The sequence below is a fragment of the Rana temporaria genome, chromosome 3, assembly GCF_905171775.1.
Source record: "Rana temporaria chromosome 3, aRanTem1.1, whole genome shotgun sequence".
In the NCBI taxonomy this organism is placed as follows: domain Eukaryota; kingdom Metazoa; phylum Chordata; class Amphibia; order Anura; family Ranidae; genus Rana; species Rana temporaria.
The window spans coordinates 29152020-29178376 of NC_053491.1; the positions used below are offsets into that span (position 1 = coordinate 29152020).

The 26357-nt window shown below is 43.8% G+C and overlaps 1 protein-coding gene across 2 annotated transcripts in view; it reads right to left on the bottom strand.

Moving 5' to 3' along the window:
- The window catches only part of ST8SIA2 (ST8 alpha-N-acetyl-neuraminide alpha-2,8-sialyltransferase 2), a 510945-nt gene extending 486431 nt beyond the window's left edge, over nt 1–24514 (bottom strand). The window contains exon 1 of one of the 2 annotated variants that reach the window (XM_040342364.1): nt 24013–24514. In XM_040342364.1, the coding sequence (XP_040198298.1) occupies nt 24013–24110 (98 nt within the window). In that variant the 5' untranslated portion in view covers nt 24111–24514. The remainder of the gene's footprint in view (nt 1–24012) is intronic. The other variant, XM_040342363.1, reaches the window with a different exon arrangement.
- Between the last annotated feature and the right edge of the window lie 1843 nt (nt 24515–26357).

Sequence of the window (26357 nt, forward strand, 5' to 3'; positions counted from 1 at the left end):
ACAAGTAATAGGGCCGCCCGGCCGCAGTATATATGTGGTGGGTGGTCCTTAAGTGGTTTAAATAATATTTATTTTGATTACTATAAATAAACAATAAACAATGTAGTAATATATGGATTTTTATTGACCTATGGGTCTTCATTTTTTATGAGATATTTAACCTCTTGCCGACCGCTGCACAAGTATTTACTTTGACAGAATGGCACAGCTGCCCCAAAGGGGCGTATATATACTGTACGTCCCCTTTAATTTCCCGGCCGTGTGGTCACGCGCGTGCCACTGCCGGCACGCTGGCGACCCAGTCGCGAGCTCCGTGACCGCGGGACCCGTGGACTCAATGTCTGCCGGTGTCCCGCAATCGACCCAAAGAGCTGAAGAACGGGGAGATGTCAGTGTAAACACAACATCTCCCCGTTCTTCCTAGTGACATGTCACTGATCGTCTGTTTCCTGTCATCGAGAACAGCGATCAGTGACGTGTCACGGCAAGCCAGGCCCCCTAACAGTTAGAATCACTCCCTAGGTCACACTTAACTCCTTCAGCGCCCCCTACAGGTTAACCCCTTCACTGATCGCTGTAAAAATGACAATGGTCCCAAAATGGTGTCAAAAGTGTCCGATGTGTCCGCCATAATGTCGCAGTCCCGATAAAAATCGATGATCGCCGACATTACTAGTAAAAGAAATATTAATAAAAATGCCATAAAACTATCCCCTATTTTGTAGACGCTATAACTTTTCAATAAACGCAATTTTTTTGACCAATTTTTTATATTTTTTGTAGATATTTATTATAGCAAAAAGTAAAAAATATTGATATTTTTTTCAAAATTGTCGCTCTATTTTTATTTAGAGCGCAAAAAATAAAAACTGCAGAGGTGATCAAATACCACCAAAAGAAAGCTCTATTTCTGGGAAAAAAAGGACGTCAATTTTGTTTGGGAGCCACGTCGCACGACGCACGACCGCGCAATTGTCATTCAAAGTGTGACAGCGCTGAAAGCTGAAAATTGGCCTGGTCAAGAAAGGGGTAAAAGTGTCCGGTATTGAAGTGGTTAAAAAATGTAGTGATATTTGTTGAATGGATCTTTATTGACCTATGTCTCTTCATTTTTTATGAGATATTTATGGTATGGTTCACTTTTTATTATTCTCTGCACATTTAGCCCTTAAGAAAGTCGCCCCCCCGAATGTTTTGTCTGTATTTGATGCTCTCAACCAATAAATGTTTCAAAAAGACCTTTAAAGTGGATGTAAACTCAAAATTATAATTTTTTTAATGTCAAAATGTGTACAGTATAAGATTTCCTATCATCTGTGCCCAGTCTTGCCACACAGAGTTAATCCAGCTCTGAGCAATCCTCTTTTATTGTTCGGTGAAATAAAACAGATTTACAGAGAAAAACCTTAGTCCGTTCCGCCCCCTTGCTGTGAGTGACAGGTTATTTACATATCTCATGCACTAGCCTGGAGACAGGCATTATTTTTTAATTCCCACCCCCACTCCTTTTTCTGAAGTCATGTGGTTAATTTTCTGGATTTTGACTGTATGTTAGTGATCATAGCAGAATTTAGTGTAAGGAATACACAGGAAAAAATGCATGTTGACAAGGGGAGTGTAGAGGAGGACGGGGAGTCTACTGACATCATGACTCCACCCACAGAGCTCCAGACAACAGACCCACCCACAGAATCTGCAGTTTTTCAGTTCTTAGAACAGACAGAGGGGGGACATTTGACAGGTGAGGATACATGCAGGAGGCATCTATATCCTTATAGATCAGCACTATGGCAGTAGTTTAGGAAGGATGAGAGGGCTTTACATCCACTTTAAGTAATATGCATTTTGTACGAGTTACTCCTCAGTGACCATTCAAAGCCTCCCCCCTCTTCAGGGCTAAATCCATCCACCGAGAAAAAGCTTTGGCCATACTTTCCCTTTAACCCGTACACACATAAATATCTTATATAAACAATGAAGTGATATATGTTTATAAAATCCATAACATATACAGTACATCACTACATCGTTGATATGAGATTTTTATGGTATGTTTCACTTTTCATATCCAAGGCAGAGCCACACAATTGGCTGAGACCACCAGTTCGGTGGATAGTTCTTATGTCTCCCCAGGGCCGATCCTAGGATCAAAGGCGCCTGGGTGCAGAAATATTTCTGGCGCCCCCACATGGGCGTGGTCATTTTACTAGACATGATACAGACATGATACAGGAGATGGTCAGAGACTGCAGACATAGTACAGGAGATGGTCTGAGACTTCAGACATAGTACAGGAGATGATCAGAGACTGCATACATAGTACAGGAGATGATCAGAGACGGCAGACATAATACAGGAGATGATCAGAGACTGCAGACATAGGACAGGAGATGATCAGAGACTGCAGACATAGTACAGGAGATGATCAGAGACTGCAGACACAGTACAGGAGATGATCAGAGACTGCAGACATAGTACAGGAGATGGTCAGAGACTGCAGACATAGTAAAGGAGATGATCAGAGACTGCAGACATAGTACAGGAGATGATCAGAGACTGCATACATAGTACAGGAGATGATCAGAGACTGCAGACACAGTACAGGAGAAGATCAGAGACTGCAGACACAGTACAGGAGATGATCAGAGACTGCAGACACAGTACAGGAGATGATCAGAGACTGCAAACACAGTACAGGAGATGATCAGAGACTGCAGACATAGTACAGGAGATGATCAGAGACTGCAGACACAGTACAGGAGATGATCAGAGACTGCAGACACAGTACAGGAGATGATCAGAGACTGCAGACATAGTACAGGAGATGGTCAGAGACTGCAGACATAGTACAGGAGATGGTCAGAGACTGCAGACATAGTACAGGAGATGATCAGAGACTGCAGACATAGTAAAGGAGATGGTCAGAGACTACAGACATAGTACAGGAGATGGTCAGAGACCAGGGGTAGACTGACAACTCATGGGGCCCCCGGGCAATAGAAGATTATGGGGCCCCCGGGCTTACAGATGGCCACCACGCCAGGAGGCATTGCATAGGCAGGGCAGCTAAAATCTCAGGATTTTCACATCAAAAGCATGTCGGTTTTGGACCTATCAGGGACAGATGTAAAAAAAACACAGATTTTTACATACTGTCCCTGGTTTTATTGAGCCTGGCAACCCTGATGGGGCCCCCTAGTGGCATGGGGCCCTCGGGCAGTGCCCAAGAGTCCCAATGGTTAGTCCGCCCCTGTCAGAGACACATCAGTTCTGGACAGACACACACCTATGCTCAGAACACTAGTTCTGGACGGACACAAACAAGGAGAGAAGGAGGGAGGGGAGAACTCTGCCACTTCTGCGCTCCCACCTCTGCAGGCGCCTGGGTGCAAAGCACCCTGTGCACCCTGCCTAAGATCGGCCCTGTGTCTCTCCATCCTAATACTACCTGCACCAGTATGAAGAAAGATCTCTGCCTACTCAACTTTGACTGTACTAGTTGTAATAAAGTTCACTGAAATTCTCTTTCATATCTGGAGATATAAGACTATGGATTTCTTATTTGAACATTACATTAACTCGTACGGAATATAAATGTGCTCAAGCTTCTCTTTTCCAGCTCTTGTCCGAATCCCTCATCTCAGTTCCTTTCTGTTCACATTTCCTAGGGTCTTATCCTGCATGTCACTATCAGGGATCAGTTAATATTTAGCTTGTGATTGAATCGCTGGGCGAAATCCACAAAAGTGAAGGTTCAAGGATGAGGCTGTATTTCTCACATTTGCTTGTTTTGTAAAATTAGAAATAAAGGTAGACTAACAATATCGACTCGATTTCCCATCTGTTATGACTTTGCTACACATTTCATCAAGATGACATCAATCTTAATATCATGTGCAAACTCAGTACCCGTTTACATGAGTGATTGACACATGGAAACTGATATAGTGTCAGCTTATAAAAATTACTGTCGAGTAAAGTATTGGTGCAGTGAGTTTATTTTAAACAAGTCTTTAAAGCAAGAACTCCAGCTAAAAAGATTCAAATTAACCACTTAAAGCGGGAGTTCACCCGAATTTTTTTTTTTTTTAACATTAGATTGATGCTCATTTTGTCAAGGGGAATCGGGTAGTTTTTTTTAAATCGAAGCTGTACTTACCGTTTTAGAGAGCGATCTTCTCCGCCGCTTCCGGGTATGGTCTTCGGGGCTGGGCGTTCCTATTTGATTAACAGGCTTCCGACAGGCTTCCGACGGTCACATACATTGCGCCACGAGTAGCCGAAAGAAGCCGAACGTCGGTGCAGGTCTATACGACGCCTGCGCACCGACATTCGGCTACTTTCGGAAAATCGTGACGCGATGTATGCGACCGTCGGAAGCCTGTCGGAAGCCTGTCAATCAAATAGGAATGCCCAGTCCCGCAGCCCATACCCAGGAGCGGCGGAGAAGATCTCTCTCTAAAACGGTAAGTACTGCTTCGATTAAAAAAAAAAAAAAAGATTCCCCTTGACAAAACGAGCCTTAATCTAATGTTAAAAATTTACTTTTTGGGTGAACCTCCACTTTAAGGACCGCCTCCTGCACATATACGTCGGCAGAATGGCACGGCTGGGCACAAGCACGTACCTGTACGTCTTTTTTAAGTGCCCGGTCCGAAGCTCTGTGACCGCGGCCGCAGGACCCGCTGACCCGATCGCCGCCGGAGTCCCGCAATCGGTCCCCGAAGCTGAAGAACGGGGAGAGCTGTGTGTAAACACAGCTTCCCCATTCTTCACAATGGCAGCTTCATTGATCGTGTGTTTCCTAATATAGGGAAGCACGATCAATGACGTCACACGTCCAGCCCCGCCCCCCTACAGTTAGAAAAACATATGAGGTCACACATAACCCCTACAGCGCCCCCTAGTGGTTGACTCATAAACGGCACTGTCATTTTCACAGTAAACAATGCATTTTTATAGCACTTTTTGCTGTGAAAATGACAATGGTCCCAAAAATTTGTCAAAATTGTCCGATGTGTCCGCCATTATGTTGCAGTCACAAAAAAAATCGCTGATCGCCGCCATTAGTAGTAAAAAAAATAAAAATAATAAAAATGCAATAAAACAAAACTATCTCCTATTTTGTAAACGCTATAAATTTTGCGCAAACCAATCGATGAGCGCTTATTGCAATTTTTTTTTACCAAAAATATGTAGAAGAATACGTATCGGCCTAAACTGAGGGAAAAAAAAGTTTCTTTATATCTTTTTGGGGGATATTTATTACAGCAAAAAGTAAAAAATATTCATTTTTTTTCAAAATTGTCGCTATATTTTTGTTTATAGCGCAAAAACTAAAAACCGCAGAGGTGATCAAATACCACCAAAAGAAAGCTTTATTTGTGGGGAAAAAAGGACGCCAGTTTTGTTTAGGAGCCACGTCGCACGACCGCGCAATTGTCAGTTAAAGCGACGCTGTGCCGAATCGCAAAAAGTGCTCTGGTCTTTGACCAGCAATATGGTCCTTAAGTGGTTAAAAGTCCATGCCACCTCAGTGAATGAGGTATGTCCAGATTAGAGCTCCTGGCACTCTGAGTCACTTCACATTATAGGTGGCAGTTGATGAACGATCACATGACTCTTTTAGTTCTTTGGCCAGCATATGACAGTAGGAGGATGTTACAATGCAGCAATTAGACAGCAAAACTCCGGATTTGTTTCATTGCATAGATACTCAATTCTACACGATATTACATAAAAGATATGGCTTCATAAAAACTGCTATTTAATGGGTCAAAAAATTATTAAAAACTATTAAAACTAACAAGCCAGTCCCACATAGAATTCCCATTTGCCTAGCTAATCTCTGGTTTCACCAGCCACTCATAGCAACATTTCAAGCATATTCTAAAAATAACAAACCAATATTATTTTAAGGCTGAGTAGCAATTTAGAACTATGTGTAATGCAGACAAATTATACAGCGGAGCCCAGATCTATTCCTCATGGCACAGTGCGATGGAAGGGCAAGAAAAGAGATTGGCAGGTGTAATGCATTCATTATTACAAATGACAAAATCCATTATTAAGGAAAGTCAGTTTAATATATAGGTGAAGAAAAGTATGCATTATCCTCATTGACCTGGAGCATCAGGATTTGCTATAAGGTCCTTGGAAACGTGCTTAAAGCGGAGGTTCACCCTAATAGCATGTATATCTGACCAACTCCCTTATATTCGTAACAAGTACTGTCCGCAATTAGTTTTTTTTTTATGCTGTACGTACCTTGCAATCCATTTTTTCAATCTACTTCTCCCCACGAGAGTAGGCGTTTCTATACCTAGGGGGATTGTCATCTGGGAGGTCGCCCAGATGACTGACGTCTGTTCCCCCTGGCGGATAAGGCCCCGCCCCCGTATTGTGTAGGCGCGCACGAGTTACGGGGTCTCCGAAAAAAGCCGAACATGCAGAGATGTGAGACGGCTCTATACGGCGCCTGTGCTCTGAATGTTCGGCTTCTTTTGGAAACCCCGTAACTCGTGCAAACCTACGCAATACGGGGGGCGGGGCCTTATCCGCCAGGGGGAACAGACGTAAGTCATCTGGGCGACTTCCCAGATGACAATCCCCCTAGGCATAGAAACGCCTACTCCCGCGGGGAGAAGTAGATTGAAAAGATGGATTACAAGGTACGTACAGCATTAAAAAAATAACTAATTGCGGACAGTACTTGTTACGAATATAAGGGAGTTGGTCAGATATACATGTTATTAGGGTGAACCTCCGCTTTAATAAGTTTGGCAATTCGGACATATAATACATACAACAAGCTATAGTATAAAGAGGAAAAGAAGATCATCTATGTAGCGACAAAAAAACTTTATAGCCGGACAATGGGGACATCCCCCCGCCCAAAAAAAAAAATACGGGACCTTTCCCACCATCTTATGTAGAGATTGGCCAGGGAAGGTGAGAACTTGGTTCCCATAGATGCACCACTCTTCTGGCGATAGTAGTCCCTATCGAACATTAAAAGGTTATGAGTTGACAGATATTCTAAACTATGCAAAATAAATTCTTGATGGACATGAGAGTAGTTAATGGAAAATCTCAAGAAGTGAGCAACAGCCAGTAAACTTTATGTATGGGGGACGAGTACAAAGTCATCACATCACACGTAATGCACAAGTATTCACCCCCCCCCCCCCTGGCAGTCTTCGCGTTTTGTTGCAATTAACAAGGATTGTTGAGGATTTGCATCATTTAATTTACAGAACATGCCCATCATTTTGAAGATTTTTTTTATTATTGTGAAGCAAACAAACAGGACAAAATAACAAAAAAAGTCAATGTGCATAACTATACACCCCCTAAAGTCAATACTTTGTAGAGCCACCTTTTGCAGCTATCACAGCTCCAAGTTGCTTTGGATAAGTCTCTGAGATTGCCACATCTTACCACTGGAATTTTTTCCCATTGCTCCTTGCAGAACTGCTCCAGCTCCTTCAAGTTGCATGGTTTGCGCTTGTGAACAGCAATCTTTAAGTCTGACCACAGATTTTCTATTGGATTGAGGTCTGGGCTTTGACTAGGCCATTCCAACACATTTATATGTTTCCCCTTAAGCAACTCAAGTGTTGCTTTAGCAGTGTGTTTGGGGTCATTGTCCTGCTGGAAGGTGAACCTCCGTCCTAGCCTCAAATCACACACAGAGTGGTACAGGTTTTGCTCAAGAATATCCCTGTATTTAGCACCATCCATCTTTCCCTCAACTCTGATCAGTTTCCCAGTCCTGACTGCTGAAAAACATCCCCACAGCATGATGCTGCCACCACCATGTTTCACAGTGGGGATGGTGTTCTTTGAGTGATGTGATGTTTTAGGTTTGCGCCAGACATAGCATTTTCTTTGGCCAAAAAGTTCAATATTAGTCTCATCAGACCAGAGCACCTTCCTCCATACATTTTGGGAGTTTCCCACATGCCTTTTCACAAACTCAAAACAAGCCATTTAGTTTTTCACTGAAAGTAATGGTTTTCTTCTGGCCACTCTGCCATAAAGCCCAACTCTATGGAGCGTACAGCTTATTGTTGTCCTATGTACAGATACTGCCTCTCTGATTAATGCCCTCCTTGCCCGGTCCATGAGTTTTGGTGTGCGGCCATCTCTTGGCAGATTTGCTGTTGTGCCATGTTCTTTCCATTTGGTTATGATAGATTTGATGGTGCACCTAGGGATCATCAAAGATTTGTATATTTTTTTATAACCTAACCCTAAATTGTACTTCTCAAAAACATTGTCCCTTACTTGTTTGAAGCGTTCCTTGGTCTTCATGGCAGTGTTTGGTTAGTGGTGCCTCTTGCTTATGTGTTGTAGCCTCTGGGACCTTTCAAAAAGGTGTGTATATGTAATGACAGATCATGTGACACTTAGATTGCACACAGATGGACATCATTTCACGAATTATGTGACTTCTGAAGGTAATTGGTTGCACCAGAGCTTTTTATGGGCTTCATAACAAAGGGGGTGAATACATACACACATGCCAATTATCAGTTTTTTATTTCTGAAAAATAGTTTTATTAATACATTTTTCTAATTTTACTTCACCAACTTAGACTATTGTGTTCTGATCCATCACATATAATTCAGATTAAAAAAACATTGAACTAAAGTCTGTAATGTAACAAAATAGGTAAAAAGTCAAGGGGGGTGAATACTTTTGCAAGGCACTGTATTCCGAATTCCACTTAAATTCCTGTAGATCAACCAGCAACAGTATCCCTGACCCAGATGTTTATTAAGCGACCCAATACCCACCACTATAGGTCTACCTGTCAGCAGGTTTAACCTCTTATAAACCTTAGGCAAATGGTGGAATATTGGCATAATAGGGGTCTCTGGAATGAACATGTTTCTTTCATCTGATCTGAAAATCCCTGTCGCCATCGCTCTTTCCAAAAATATGGACAGATCCTTCCTAAATGAGGGCGTGGGATCACCCCTAAGCTTCAGATAAGTCGTTGTGTCAGACAATTGATATATAGCTTAAAGCGGAGTTCCGGCCACAATTTCACTTTTTAAATATAAATACCCCTGTAATACACAAGCTTAATGTATTCTAGTAAAGTTAGTCTGTAAACTAAGGTCCGTTTTGTTAGGTTGTTACAGCATTTAGACACTTTATAAAATATAAATTGACTTAGGCCATCTTAAGTGTGGGCATCATGAAGCCAGACTGTATGACTTCCTGGATTTCAGCCTTGCAGATCTCGCACATGCTTAGTGCTGCACAAGCAGTGTAATGGGTTTCAGATCAGGTTTCAGCACCTGTACTGTGCAAGTCACATGATTCTTCGAGACTGGGGAGTGCACAGACTCCTGGAAAGTTACACCCACTACATTGCCAGGAGTCTGTGTGGTGTAGGTTAGGAAGCTTAAGCACCTAGGTGCAGGAAGTGGGAAGATTAACTATTCTGCCTAGCAACAACACTTTGAAAGCATCTAAAAAATAAAAAAAAATCTCTTAAAGGACTAATGACATTTTTTTTAAACTACTGATGTAATGTTATATTTATGGGTGGAACTCCACTTTAAAGGGGTTGTAAAGGTAAATGTTTTTTCACCTTAATGCATTAAGGTGAAAAAACATCCGATGGTACCGCCCCCCCCCGAGCCCCTGTTTTACTTACCTGACCCTTCAAGAGTCCCGGGCACGTCCATGTGAAATTCTTTGGTTCCCAGCCTGGCCGTTGATTGGCTAGGCTGGGCGGATTGATAGGAGCGCAATCATTGGCTGACAATACTGTCAATCACAGCGGATGACGTGTTGCGCCGGGGGGCAGGGCCGAGTGATACAGTGATACAAAAGCTTTCTACCATGCGAGCTCGCTCGCATGAAGTTAGAAAGCTTTTGCGAGATGGAGCCGAGACAGCCGCCGAGGGACCCCAGAAGACAGGGTTAGGGGACATTCTGTGCAAAACGAGCTGCACAGTGGAGGTAAGTATAACATGTTTGTTATTTTATAAAAAATACAATTTTTGCCTTTAGTGACCCTTTAATTTTTATAAAACTCAGAATCAAAGACTACTACAGAGCCACCCTTATCAGCATTTCTAATAGCAATATTGCCATTCTCACTAAGAATCCTGAGAGCCATTTTCTCAGGAGTAGTGAGATTGTCAGTAACCAAACCACCAGAACAATTGTGTCAGAAAAATAAAAGTAAGATCCTTCTCCACAAGTTTCTAGAAAAGATCCATATCCATACTGTGGGAGATAATTGGGTAAAACTCAGACCTCAGTCTAAAAGGTATAACCGTTTGACCGCCCGATAAATCAACAGGATTAGGATCAGATTCAGAAACCAACTCGTCGAGATTGCGTATTTGTAGAAGCGATGAAGATTTTAAAAGAGAAGGTGAAGACATGAGGCAACATTTTGAGAGTAGGGGTTATCTCAAGTCTATTCTTAATGGAGCCATCAATATTGCCAGTAATACTACAAGGAGTAGTTTGTTACAAGACAAAGTAACTTTGCAATCTACAAACATTCCAGTATTCTTAACTCCCTTTAGTGTTGAATTTAGGAAAATTAAGATTACTATTCATAAATACTTACCAGTCTTATACAGTTGTGAATCCTTTGGAATGATATGGATTTCTACACAAATTGGTCATAAAATGTGATCCTATCTTCATCTAAGTCACAACAATAGACAGTCACAGTCTGCTTAAACTAATAACAGACACAGAATTAAATGTTACCATGTTTTTATTGAACAAACCATGTAAACATTCACAGTGCAGATGGAAAATGTATGTGAACCCCTAGACAAATGACATCTTCAAGAGCTAATTGGAGTGAGGTGTCAGCCAACTGGAGTCCAATCAATGAGATGAGATTGGAGGTGTTGGTTACAGCTGCACTGCCCTAAAAAAAAAACACACCAGTTCTGGGTTTGCTTTTCACAAGAAGCATTGCCTGATGTGAATGATGCCTCGCACAAAAGAGCTCTCAGAAGACCTACGATTAAGAATTGTTGACTTGCATAAAGCTGGACATACTTTTTCTTGCAACTGTATAATGATCCCATTTATGCACAAATTCTTTCCAAGGGTGTCAGAAAGGTCTCCCGTAGAACCCCCACTTTAGGTAGAACTCTATCTCCCAGTCTGTATGCCAGTAGAAAATCTCCCTCACATTGGCTACAATTTGAGGGTTCCTGTCGGTGTGGTATGAGTGGATGTTCAAGTTGCTCTCACAAAGAGGTGACATAATCCATTCTACCGCTACCAATAAGGATGTTAAGATCTTGTCCTTCATTAATTGTAACACCAAATGTTTAGTCTACATTATTACTTGTTCGATCCAATATGTGGGTCGGACAACTCGTAGATTGAGGGATCGGCTTCACGATCATTTGTATGATATTGAAAAGAACCATTCTGCTAATGTAGCAAAGTATTGCAATGAGTGCCATAATAAAGACGTAGCTTGTCTGTCTATACAAGGTGTTGAGAAAGTGGTGCTGCCAAAAAAAAGGTGGAGATAAATTCAGACTACTTTGTAAGAAAGAGGTCTTCTGGATCTTTAGATTGAATACTAGAAAGCCCAAGGGTCTCAACTTCGAGTTGGGATGTCTCCGACTCCGATATTTTATGAATGTGTCAAGCAATCTAAGATGTTGTATTTATGTCGTATTGTTCTGTATGGGCTGATATTTTTCCTTTTTTCTTTTAGTGACTTGTGTACATGTGTATTGGCTTATGCATATGTATATGTATTTGTTGATTTTCTTGACTATTGGTCAATGCCACCATAATAATTATAATGAGTACATTTTGGTATCTATTTTTTGTTTTGTTCATTAACTGTGCAGGTTTTATATCTGTTTTTCAAGTTGGTTAAATGGATAGTCCTGCTTTTCTAAGAGGGCTATGAACTACCTGCTTGTATTATATTACCTACACATGGGTGGTCTTGATTTCAAGATCAATTGCACTTAAAGCGGAGGTCCACCCACATTTTTCTTTTAAAAGCCAGCAGCTACAAATACTGCAGCTGCTTATAATAAATAGACAATTACCTGTCCTGCGCGCCAACGATGTCGGCAGCCGAAGCCGAGCAATCACTCGTCTTTTGGCTGCCCTTGCTGCCATCCTCGGTGAGGGAATCAGGAAGTGAAGCGTTGCATCTTCACTGCCCAGTTCCCTACTGCGCATCCGCAAGCAGCGTGGCCTGTCCTCACTGGTCCCCGCTGTCTCCTGGGACCAGTGGTTTCCCAGAAGACAGCGGGGGGGAAGTGGGAAAGGGGCATGACTCCCACGGAGTCTATCCCTGGAAGTGGGTGCAAATACCTGTATTATACAAGTATCTGCCCCCCCTCCCCCTGAAAGGTGACAAACGTGACTCCGGAGGGGGGAGGTTCACTTTTTGTGTGGACCTCCCCTTTAATTCAGTTGCATATGTCTATGTGTATATATATATATATATATATATATATATATATATATATATATATATATATATATATATATATATATATATATACCCATGTTTGAGTCTATCTTTTTAGCTATGATTAAGCACCAGGAGAGTTGTGCGTTAGCAGTGCTGTACTTCTTACCCCCATTTGCTGTATGGATTGTCGTTTTATTACATGGATCAATAAAGCTGATTTAACTGGAGTGCGGCCATCCAGAGTTTTTTCACCACATATTTCCAATGTATGCAGCGCCAGCACCCGCATTACATGCAGAGGCAGCAGAGTAGAAAGGGTTCTGGTACCTTGAGCACTATACAACTTTCATAAGAATAAGGGATGGTAGGTTAGGGGGGTGAATACAGAAGCATTTTTTTTTTACCTTAGAGCAGCAAAGTCATTAAAGTGGATGTAAACCCTCACATATACCCAGTGAAGGGAACAGCCTCAGATGATACACAGAAATTAAACAAATCACTCTACATTAGTTTTACATGTATATCTGCTGTCTTCTGCTTAATATCTTCTTTAGAAAGTGTACAGTGTGTTAGGATATTTTCTCTTCCTGTTTAGCACTGCAGTGAAGCCTGGGCATGCAGCCAAGGCAGCTGATTGGAGGAAAGGCACACCCCCCCTCCTCATAGGTAGAGACTTTCTGAGCCGTCCGTTAAATCGTTCAGCTTTTTGCTAATCTATTTATAGCATCTTCCCCAATTTTCTGGCTGCATTTATTTCAGTTGATGGAGAACTTGTCAGAAATGATCAGGCTGATAACAGAAGAACGGAGCAGGAGACATCCACGGGACATAGTGCTTTGAAGAGAGATAAGAAAACAGCAGATATATGTGCCCAGCTCAAATTTCATGAATTGGGTTAACCACTTGCCGACCGCTGTCAGTAAATATACGTCAGCAGAATGACTGGTGTGCTCAAAGCAACATACAGGTACATTGTTTTGAAATTCACGCCGCGTGGGCGCACGATTGTGTCAAAGAGCGGCAGAATGGGGAAATGCAGTTGTAAATAAGGCATCTCCCTGTTCTGCCTTGTGACAGGACACTGATCGTCTGCTCCCTGTCATCGGGATCAGTGATCAGTGTCGTGTCACAGTAAGCCCAGCCCCCACACAGTTAGAATCCCCCTTCCTCGCCCCCTAGTGGTTAACCCCTTCCCTGCCAGTGTCATTTACACAGTAATCAGTGCATTTTTATAGCACTGATAAATTACAATGGTCGCAAAATAGCATCAAAAGTGTCCGATGTTTCCGCCGTAATATCACAGTCACGATAAAAATCGCAGATCGCCTCCATTACTGGTAAAAACAAAGTTATAATAAAAATGCCATAAAACCAACCCCTTTTTTTGTAGACACTATGGCCCGGATTCACAGACAGCAGCGCATCCACCTGTGCGCTACGCCCACGCAGCGCAGAGAGGCAAGCACTGCATTCAGCAAGCTTTTGCTCCCAACGCTGCGTCGGCGTGGTGTCGATTTTGAAGGCGCAGGCCGGCGTAGGTGGAAGTGGGCTTGACCCATGCAAACCCATGCACCAGACAAGTGCATTTAATGAACTGCGCATGCGTCGTGCCGTGGACGCATCCCCCTGCGCATGCTCACAACCACGTCGGGACAACTGCCTAAGATACGCCGGATCACTGCCTACGCCATGAACGTATCCTACGCCCAGCCAGACTGACGTTCAACATAAACTACGTAAAATACGCCAGCTTGTATTCCTTGGTGCAGACCTTTGCATGTCTGCTGCTGGGTTACACCTCCTTTATGGGGCTTAACTTTACGCCGGACGTACAACTTACGCGCACCTCTCGTAGCCTGCGTCGAGTGCACGTACGTTCTTGAATCGCCGTATTTTCCTCATTTGCATATTTGAATGTCTGATCAATGGGAGCGCAACCATGCGGCCAGCCTAAATATGCACCCACGCTACGCCGGTGTAGGCAAATTACGTCGGCGGGATGAAGCCTATTTTTAAGCGTATCTTAGTTTGTGGGTCCGGCGCACAGATACGACGGCGCATATTTGCACTTACGCGGCGTATCTTGAGCTAGTGCTTTGTGAATCCGGGCCTATAACTTTTGTGCAAACCAATCAATATACGCTTACTTCGATTTTTTTTACCAAAAATATGTACAAGTACCGTATTTTCCGGCGTATAAGAAGACTTTTTACACCGGAATTACGCAGCCAAAATCCGGGGGTTGTCTTATACGCCGGGTATAGCAGCTGCTCGATCGATATCAGCTGCCGGGTGCTCTGTACGGGTGCATGTATTCTGTATATGCGCCGCTTAGCCAATCCCGATTCACTCTGTTGATGACAGAGCATGCTAAGCCTGCTCGGATTGGAGTAATAACCTCTGCCAATCTGAGCAGGCTACATTTATGTAGCCTGCTCGGATTGGCAGAGGTTGTTATTCAATCCGAGCAGGTTTAGCATGCTCTTTCATCAACACAGTGCATCGGGATTGGCTGAGCGGCGCATATACAAACTACATACAGCTGGCGGGCTGCGGCTTCTTCATTTAATTAAAACCCATTACTTCCACACAAGGGAGTCGTCTAATACGGTGAGTAGACCACAAAACCACTGTTTTTAGCAGCATATTAGGGGGTCGTCTTATATGCCGAATCGTCTTAGGCCCCGTACAGACGACCAAACATGTCTGCTGAAACTGGTCTGCGGGCCAGTTTCAGCAGACATGTTCGGTCGTGTGTAGACACGAGCGTGCAGGATTCCAGCAAACATTTGCCCGCCGGGCCTTTGCCCGCTCGGACATGTTCGGTCGTCTGTACAGACCTACCGTACATGTCCGAGCGCCCGCCATCCCTCGCATGCGTCGAATGACTTTGACGCATGCGTGGAAGCATTTAACTGGCAGGCCCGCCCACGTCGCCGCGTCATTGTCGCTGCGACACCGCGTCATCGACGCGGCGACACCGCGGACACGCCCCGCGTATTGTTTACGCGCGGCTTTCTGTACGATGGTTAGTACAGCCATTGTACAGAAAGCCCCGGGCAGACATGTACGGTGAAAACGGTCCGGCGGACCGGTTTCATCGTACATGTTTGCTGGTGTGTACATGGCCTTATACGCCGGCAAATACGGTATACGTATACGTATCGGCCTAAACTGAGGAAAAAAAATTATATATATTTTTGGGGGATATTTATTATATCAAAAAATAAAAAATAGTGTTTTTTTTTTTAATTGTCGCTATTTTTTTGTTTATAGCGCAAAAAATAAAAACCGAAGAGGTGATCAAATAGCACCAAAATAAAGCTATATTTGTAGGGAAAAAAATTACGTCAATTTTGTTTGGGAGCCACGTTGCACGACCGCGCAATTGTTAGTTAAAGCGATGCAGTTCTGAATCGCAAAAAAATGGCCAGGTCTTTGCCAGCGAAATGGTCCGGGGCTGAAATTGTTAAGGTAAAAAAAAAGCCTTTAGAGCCACTTTAGTTTAAAATTGTACAGTATACAGTATGCTGTGGCTCAAAACTACAAAAATATTAGTTGGAATTTTTCTGGTCTGGTTTCTATGGACACTTCCATTATCTTCTATGTTTTCAAAAACATCTTGTATAAATCTGCGGCAAAGAACAATAGTCATCTATTTTGTTTTGATTGACTCAGAGATCTGAAATTTATTTACACTGGAGAAATGCGAACTCCGACAAAACTCGGCAGAAATGCCTTTTTTTCTTTTTATTTTTTTTTTTAAAAAGTGGCTCGGAAATATCAAAATAGCTATGAAATGCTGGCTGATCAAAAGGTGATTTTCAGCACTAAAAATATAAATGTCAAGCATTGCATCCAATTCAGACACTTTAAGCCACCCTTTGAAATTATCAACAACAACTTTGTTGTTTTGAAAGAACGGGAGATTTTCAAAATGGTCCAAAAAAAATTACAGAGGCTCTATAAAATAATGCAATCCAGCACGCATCTGAGCATAAACAACAGAGCCACACTTGAGCCAACAATGAAAACAGTTCCAGAAGGGCTGTGAACATCTCTAGGCATCGTTCACATGGGTAAGAAAACACAAAACACCTGCGCTCGTGATGGAGTGCAATGTACAAAGAACTAAATAAACGAACAATAAAAAATAAATGCAGTTCTTATATATTAACCACTTAAGACCTGGACCTTTAGGCAGCTAAAGGACCCAGCCAGTTTTTGCGATTCGGCACTGCGTCGCTTTAACTGACAATTGCGCGGTCTTGCGACGTGTCTCCCAAACAAAATTGGCGTCCTTTTTTCCCCACAAATAGAGCTTTCTTTTGGTGGTATTTGATCACCTCTGCGGTTTTTATTTTTTGTGCTATAAACAAAAATAGAGCGACAATTTTGAAAAAAATTCAATATTTTTTACTTTTTTCTATAATGAATATCCCCCAAAAATATATAAAACGTTATTTTTTCCCCTTAGTTTAGGCCGATACATATTCTTCTACATATTTTTGGTAAAAAAAATCGCAATAAGGGTATATCGATTGGTTCGCGCAACATTTATAGCGTTTACAAAAAGGGGATAGTTTTATTGCACTTTTATTATTTATTATTTTTTTACTACTAATGGTGGCGATCAGTGATTTTTTTCGTGACTGCGACATTATGGCGAACACTTCGGACAATTTTGACACATTTTTGGGACCATTGTCATTTTCACAGCAAGAAATGCATTTAAAATGCATTGTTTACTGTGAAAATGACAGTTGCAGTTTGGGAGTTAACCACAAGGGGGAGCTGAAGGGGTTATGTGTGACCTCATTTGTGTTTCTAACTGTAGGGGGGTGTGGCTGTAGGTGTGATGTCATAGATTGTGTTTCCCTATAAAAGGGATCACACGATCGATGACAGCACCACAGTGAAGAACGGGAAGCTGTGTTTACACTCTCCCCGTTCTTCAGCTTCGGGGACCGATCGCGGGACTCCAGCGGCGATCGGGTCCACGAGTCCCGCGGCCACGGTCACGGAGCTTAGGATAGAGAAAGGGGAACTGCCGCTCTAGGTGAGTGCACTCAGCAATCAGTGTCCTCTCAGAAGCGTGGGTGCTGGCAATGCACAAAGCGAAGACCGGAGAAAAGACTGGACAGCCGCACTTCCACGAAATTCTTAAAAAGTTGCTTTTAATTGTAAAAAATGGAAACAGCACTACAAGTAACAGCAGACAGTGGGGTGGATCACTGTCTGCTGTGACCTGTAGTGCTGTTTCCATTTTTTACAATTAAAAGCATCTTTTTAAGAATTTCGTGGAAGTGCGGCTGTCCAGTCTTTTCTCCGGTCTTCACGGAGCTTCGGACTGGGTCGCGTGCCCGTGACGCGTGCGCGACTCCACGGCTGGGCTTAAAGAGACACGTACATGTACGTTGATGTGCCCAGCCGTGCCATTCTGCCGACGTATATCGGCGTGAAGGGGTCCTTAAGCGGTTAAACATGAGTCCATATTAGAGCTGTACGGTTCTGGATAAAATGAGAATCGTGATTTTTTTTGCTTAGAATAAAGATCACGATTCTCGGCACAACATCATCTTTCACATTCGACAAAAAAATTGGGCTAACTTTACTGTTTACCATTGTTTTTTTTTTTATTATTATTATTAATTGAATTATATTTTTTCCTGAAAAAAAAAATGCTTTTGAAAGACTGCTGTGCGAATACAGTGTGACATACAATATTGCAACAACCGCCATTTTATTCTCTAGGGTCTCTGCAAATTTATATATATATAAATATATAATATTTGGGGGTTATAAGTCATTTTCTAGCAAAAAATACAGATTTTAACTTGTAAGCAACAAGTGTCAAAAAAGGTTAAAGCAGAGCTCCACCCTAAAGTGGAACGTCCGCTCATCGGAACCCTCCCCCCTCCCGTGTCACATTTGACACCTTTTAGGGGGAAGGGTGGTGCAGATACCTGTCTAAGACAGGTATTTGCACCCACTTCCGGAAAACCTCTCTGCAGGGATTCTGCGGGTAGTTCGTCACTTCCTGCCTCTGCCCGTTGTGTTCTGGGAAACACACGGCTCCCAGAACACAGCGGGGACCAGTGAGGACGGCGCTATGTGACCCGCGCATGCGCCGTAGGAAATCAGGAAGTGAAGCCGGAACGCTTCACTTCCTGATTCCCTCACCGAGGATGGCAGTGGGGGCAGCAGAGTGACAAGCGATCGCTCGTCTTCTGCTGCCGACGTCGATGGACTCCAGGACAGGTAAGTGTCCTAGTATTAAAAGTCAGCAGCTGCAGTATTTGTAGCTGCTGGCTTTTAATATTTTTTTTAACGGCGGAGCTCCGCTTTAAGTCTTTAACCACCTCAATACTGGGCACTTTCACCCCGTTCCTGCTCAAGCCATTTTTCAGCTTTCAGCGCTGTCACACTTTAAATGACAATTGCACAGTCATAAAACACTTTACCCCAATGATTTTTCCCCACAAATAGAGCTTTATTTTGGTGGTATTTGATCCCCTCTGCGGTTTTTATTTTTTGCGCTATAGACAAAAGAAGAGTACAAGGAACATTTTTTACTTAATGCTATAATAAATATCCCCAAAAATATATAAAAAAATAAATGTTATCCTCAGCTTTGGCCGATACGTAATCCTCTACATATTTTTGGTAATAAAAAATTGCAATAAGCGTATATTGACTGGTTTGTGCAAAAGTTATAGCGGCTAAAAAATAGGGGATAGAATTCTGAAAATTTTTATTATTATTTTTTTTTTACTAGTAATGGCGGCGATCTGCGATTTTTGTCACGACTGCGATATTATGGCGGACACATCGGACACTTTTGACACATTTTTGGGACCATTGTCATTTATACAGCGAACAGTGCTGTAAATATGCACTGATTACTGTATAAATGTGACTGGCAGGGAAGGGGTTAACACTAGAGGGCGAGGAAGGGGTTAGATGTGTACACTGGGAGTGATTCTTACTGTGGGGGGAGGGGACTGACTGGGGGAGGTGACCGATCTGTGTCCCTATGTACAAGGGACACAGATCGGTCTCCTCTCTCCCCTGACAGGACGTGGAGCTCTGTGTTTACACACAGAGCTCCACGTCCCTGGCTCTGTCACTGTGGATCGCGGGTACCTGGGGGACATCGCGGCCACCAGGCAGGAGCATCAGCATCTCGGTGACGCGCCGGGCATGCCCCCCAGTGGCCGGAGGACCCGAGGCCATAAAAAGACGGCCTCCCACCATTGTAGAGCCACCTTGTGGCAGTCTTTTTACTATGGCCCGGGTCTGGAGTGAAAACAGGAAGAATTATATATACTCAGAGAAGTTGATTTACTAAAGGCAAACATGCTGTTCAGTTTGCAGGAGAGTTGCACTTTACAAGAGAATTTTCCCTTAGTTTATAAGTTGAAAATTTATTTTGCAAAAATACATAATCGTGTGCAAGGAAAATAACCAAGTCAACAAAGCTTTGCCTTATTCATTAAGCTAAGGGGAAAATCCCTTGCAAAGTGAACAGCCTATTTGCCTTTAGTAAATCAACATATATAAAGAGTGTGTGTGAATATATGTTGCACTTTTGGAGTTTTTTTTTATATTGACCTTAAAAAAGAACTGCAGTCTGCTCACATAATTTGTAATGAAAACATCTTTGCCATTCTGAAGCTTCCCTCCAACCACTTTGCATATTATTTTATATATACTGTAATTCTGTACTTGCCAAATATGCTGCAGAAATCTCCCTCCACTAAGTCTGGCTGCAACCATTTTAACTGTGGGCAGCTGAAGCTGCTGCCTGTTCACTTCCTGGATTTACACAGAGGCACACCTCCAGCTCTGCATCTCTCATCGGCCCTCTTATGACTCATCCCCCTCCCTTTCTGGCAAACTCGCAGGAGAGAGAGAGAGAGCTGTGCATGATGTCATAGGCCTAGGCTAATGACCAGACAAAAAACAGGAAGTGGGCTGTATAAGGTATTTACTGGCAGACAAAAAAAAATACTATCCAAAGTTAAAAAAATGAGGGCAGAAGATTTAATAGATAGAAAGTTGAAAAAAATGACTGAAGGTCTGCTTTACTTGCTGCCTGGGGAGAACTTTTCCAGCGCTGACGGTTCCTGGGTTTACAATTTAGTAAATAGAATCCAATTGGATGCTGTCATATAGGGCCAGATTCACAGAAGAGATACGACGGCGTTTCTCTGAAACGCCGTCGTATCTCTCAGAGTATCTATGCGACTGATTCATAGAATCAGTTACGCATAGATAGCCCTTAGATCTGACAGGTATAATTGTCTTACACCGTCAGATCTTAGGATGCAGTACCTCGGCCGCCGCTGGGTGGAGTTTGCGTCGTATTCCAGCGTCGGGTATGCAAATGAGGTTTTACGGTGATCCACGACGGTTTTTCGCGTTCGTTACGTCGTTGCTTGTCTAGTTTCCCGTCGCAAAGTTAGTCGTCGTTTTACCTGCCCTAACTTTACACAGCCCATGTTAAAGTATGGCCGTCGTTCCCGCGTCGAATTTCAAATTATTTTTTTCTTGCGTAAGACGTCCGGGAATACGAAAGTACGCTACGCACGTCGCCGTTCAAAAAAATGACGTCACTTCGCGCAAAGCACGGCGGGAATTTCAAAACGGAGCATGCGCAGTAGGTCCGGCGCGGGAGCGCACCTAATTTAAATGGCACACGCCCCTTTGAATTACGCAGGGCTTACGTCGGAGGCCGCCGGCGTAAGTTTTCACGCAAGTGCTTGGTGAATCAGGCACTTGCGATGAAAACTTGCGGCGGTGTAACGTATATACGATACGTTACGCCACCGCGATTCTACATGAATCTGGCCCTTAGTTTCTAAGTTGCACTGCAAAAACCTCTGGAATCCAATAGGCGGCCAATGAGCTGCAATGACTCTTTGCCCCAGTTTTATAGATGACTAGCAAAAACAAGTCTATACTCAAACAGCAGCTAAACAAGCACAAGCTTTATGAATTGCTAGTACCAGTGTTATTCTGTTTTTCTATTGTTACTAAATATTATGAATAAATAGAAATAATGAATACTAAAATATCTCTTTGATACTTTGAACAGCAATTCGCCAGTTGCATAAAAGTAACACAACTCATCCTATTGTAACATGGACAGATAGCTAATTTTCTATTGTAACATAATGGTAAATAAGAACAAATAAAGGAAAGCTTTGATTAGCTGTTGACCCAAGTCTCTAATCTTGGAGGTGATTCACACCATTGAACTCCTAGTGGCTTTAGCATTCCTTAGTAAGTTCTGTACATGTGTTCAAAGCAGACAGGAGGGCGAAGGGACAATGAAGGGACAATGAAGGCTCTCAGCACACCCTGGAGATGCCATAAAAGCTTAGCTCATCCCCTCCTCTGTCTAATATTGATCCAGACACGTGTGAGGCCAGTGCCAGCAAAATAGGGGCAACTCACCACACCCAGAAATGCATCATAGCCAACTCAGAAGCCACATACACAATGCAACCATCACCCAAGACCCTTCAGATTCCTATATGTCCAGGTGACAGAGCAGCAAGCTAAGCATCACCCCAAGCCCCTTTAGATTCCTCTAGGTTACATAGTTACATAGTTAGGTCGAAAAAAGACACAAGTCCATCTAGTTCAACCATATAAAAATAATAAAAATAATACTAATATCATACAGTACAATCCCATATACCCAATTCTATACCCACAGTTGATCCAGGTTCATGTGACAGAGCAGCATGGCAAGCACCATCTCCAAGCCCCTTCAGATCCCTCTACCCCCAGGTGACAGAGCATCATCCCAAGCCCTATTCAGTTCCTTCAGATGCAGGTGACAGAGCAGCAAGCTAAGCATCATCCTCAATCCCCTTCAGAACCCTTTACCCCTATGGACAGAGTATCATACCCCAAGCCCCATTCTGATCCTTCAGATGTCCAGGTGACAGAGCAGCAAGCTAAGCATCATCCTCAAGCCCCTTCAGACCCCTCTACCCCTATGGACAGAGTATCATACCCCAAGCCCCATTCTGATCCTTCAGATGTCCAGGTGACAGAGCAGCAAGCTAAGCATCCTCCTCAAGCCCCTTCAGACCCCTCTACCACTATGGAGACTTGGACAGAGTATCATACCCCAAGCTCCATTCTGATCCTTCAGATGTCCAGGTGACAGAGCAGCAAGCTAAGATCATCCTTTAGCCCCCTTCAGATCTCTCTACCCCTAGGAACAGAATATCATCCCAAAGCCCCATTCAGATCCTTCAGATGCACAGGTGACAGAGCAGCAATATAAGCATCATCCTCAAGCCCCTTCAGATCCCTCTACCCCCAAGTCTCCCCCCCCCCCCCCCCCACCCACAGAGTATTATCCAAAAGCCCTATTCAGGTCCTTCAGATGTCCAGGTAGCAGATCAGCATGCTAAAAAATCATCTTCAAGCTCCTTCAGATCCCTCTATCCCCAGGAACAGAGTATCAACCCAAAGCCCCATTCAAATCCTACAGATGTCCGGGTAACAAATCAGCATGCTAAGCAAAATCCCCAAGCCCTATCCAGATCCTTCAGATGTCCAGGTGACAGAGCAGCATCCTAAGCATCATCCCCAAACCCCTTCCGATCCCTCCAGGTGACAAAGCATCATCCCTAAGCCCCATTCAGATCCTCCCGATGCCCAGGTGACAGATCAGCATTCTAAGCATCATCCCCAAGCCCCATCAGATCCATCTACCTCCAGGTGACAAAGCAGCAAGCTAAGCATCATCAGTCTACTGAAAGTTCAAATAATAGCCCTGCTCTTCACAGCCACTGACTTCTATCCAGGAGGCACTATAGAAAAAAAACTAATGAGGCTTCCTAAAGACAGTTTCTTCCTTGACAGTAGAATGGCTGTGGACTCCAGACCTACATGCATGTCTATAGCAGAGACAAGTCTCTAGCCCTCTTCTAATAGGGAAGGGTGTGAATTATTGGCAGGGTAGCCTGGCTGGTAGTGTATCCTTCCAGCCTTATGTTGTGATACGAGTATAGCTTTGCATCATCATCAGCAACACCATTCTTGTTTTCTTTTTTTTTTCCCTGTATACACAACTGCTTGCCTTGGGAGCTCTCTGCTCTCTTGCTTCTGCATTAAGCACGTTGCTTTCCGACAATAGGATCCGACAATAGGATCCGACAATAAGCAAACCTATTATTACCAGTCCTAGCCTAGCTCACCTCTACTTCCACTTTGTTGATGTGATCCCTGCTAATAGAAATAATCAAAGCTCCAGAAACAGCACAGATCAAGCTGTAGGCAACAAGAAGCATGCATTTCGCCATCAAAAGTATTGATTCATAGGATGCAAACAGTATTGCCTATCAATCCAAAGCCAATAAACACAATAAACACTGTGCAGTCTGATCACTGCTGTGTGTTTGCACTGGAATCAGAAAAAAGGCAGGATAGAGTTAAACAAGAAGCAAGCCGAAGTATGAAGACAAAGAAAACTAGATAATGAGCGACCTCTCTGTGCCCCTCCAGCCATTCCAATATGACAAGGGAAAAGATTATTTACCCCATCTCCTGCTCCAGCTCTGAGATGTCAGCCAGGATGAGGAAGACCACTAGCAGGGTGACAGTGGCAAGTACCCAGCTCCTGAAGTCCGGATTCATGGCTCTCTGCTGCTTCTCTCAAAGCCTGCCAGTGCAAATCAGCGAGGTGAAGGTGAGAGCTGGCAGTCCAGGCAGCAAGTCAATCCTGGCTTGCGCAAGGCAGGATTTCCCCCCCCCCTTAGTCCTCCTTGGCTGAGTGCAGGTGGGGAATGGGGGCAGATCGTTGTCACCTATCATCAGAGTGCATGCTGCTGTGTTCACACACACTGGCAAAGAGAGAGATCCATGCAGAGGCACTGACATCCACTGGCTGACACAGAGATCCTCCCTCTTCTCCCTCCTCTTCTTCTCTGCTCCTTAAACTTAGTGTAACAAAGGGAGAAGTGCTCACCTGGGAGCAGGCAACAGACAGCAGGCAGGAAGGGAAAGCCACCAGGGATAGACTGATGAGAGAAAGTAACAGTACACACTGCCTGAAGGAATTGGAGAAGGGATGGCTTACATAACAGTCACTGGGATTGGGAAGGTTGTGCCTGGCATCATTCTGATGTGATATAATAGTGCCATGCACTTTGTAATATTTCTTGTATGGAAATGTTGGATAATGGGAGAGAGAGAGAGCACAGGGATCATAAGCACACTTGGCAATACATAGAATGGAGCTCTGGGTTGGCTATATATTCTGCTATGACTCATGGTGGTGACAACACTCAGCATTATCACATCAACAAAGGAGTGCCCACTCCTTCCATGCTCAGTTCATTAGGGCTGGCAGGGTCACCTGACAACCAAGGTGTGTACCCCTTCATTTTAAGCGTTTTTTTTTTTTTTAGCTTTCTGTCTTTTATTTGTTGAACTAAATGGACTTGTTTCTTTTTTTCCAACCAGATTAAAGGGGTTGTAAGCGTTTTTTTTTCTCCTTAAAGCGGAGGTTCACCCATGGAGAACACATTTTCCCCGTTTTGTCTAGGGGAATCGGCTATTTGTTTTAAAATATGATCCGTACTTACTCGTTTACGAGATGCATCTTCTCCGTCGCTTCCGGGTATGGGTCTTCGGGAGCGGGCGTTCCTATTTGATTGACAGTCTTCCGACAGGCTTCCGACGGTCGCATACATCGTGTCACGAGTAGCCGAAAGAAGCCGAACGTCGGTGCGGCTCTATACGGCGCCTGCGCACCGACGTTCGGCTACTTTCGGAAAATCGTGACGCGACGGATGCGACCGTCGGAAGCCTGTCGGAAGACTGTCAATCAAATAGGAATGCCCAGTCCCCGCAGCCCATACCCGGAAGCGGCGGAGAAGATCGCTCTCTATAACGGTAAGTACAGCTTCGATTTTAAAAAAACTACCCGATTCCCCTTCACAAAATGAGCATCAATCTAAGGTTAAAAATTAACATTTCCGGGTGAACCTCCACTTTAAAGGGGTTGTAAGGGTTCGGTTTTTTTTCTCCTTAAAATGGAGGTTCACCCTAAAAACAATTTTTTAACATTAGAGCCAGCATAGTAAGGGCATATACTTTCAGCGTTTTTTTTTTTTTCTCCGTACATACCTTTAAATTCTGATTTGGTCCAGGGCTTCCGCGTTCTGATGACTCCGGGACTGGGCGTTCCTATCCCTGCCTCAGGGTTCCGATGACTGCGGGACTGGGCGCTCCTATCCTTCGGTTCGATGATTGACGGCTTGTGAAACAGGTGACCTGTCGCACAACGTGCGTCACCAGATTTCCGGAAATAGCCGAGCTGCGAGTCGGCACTATACGGCGCCTATGCCCGCCGTGTAGAGCTGACTGCGCAGGCGCCGTGTAGTGCCGACTCGCAGCTTGGCTATTTCCCGACATCTGGTGACGCGCGTTGTGCGACAGGTCACCTGTTTCACAAGCCGTCAATCATCGAACAGAAGAATAGGAATGCCCAGTCCCGCAGTCATCGGAACCCTGAAGCCCTGGACAAAAACAGAATAAAAAAGTTTTGTACGGAGAAAAAAAAAACGCCGAAAGTAAATGCCCTTACTATAATGGCTCTGCTAGATGTAATATTATTATTATTATTTTTTTGGGGTGAACCCCCCCTTTAATGCATCCTATGCATTAAAGCGGAGTTCCACCCAAAAGTGGAACTTCCGCTTAATCCACTCCTCGCCCCCTTTCATGGCACATTTGTCAACATGTCATTTTTTGGGGGGGGGGAGTGGGGGCCCACTTCCTCCTTCCGCCGAGGGGCTGCTAAGGAGATACCTCATATCGCCTTGTGGCAGCCCCTCCCTGTAGGCGATCGCCTGGGACACGTGACAGGTCCCAGGCGAT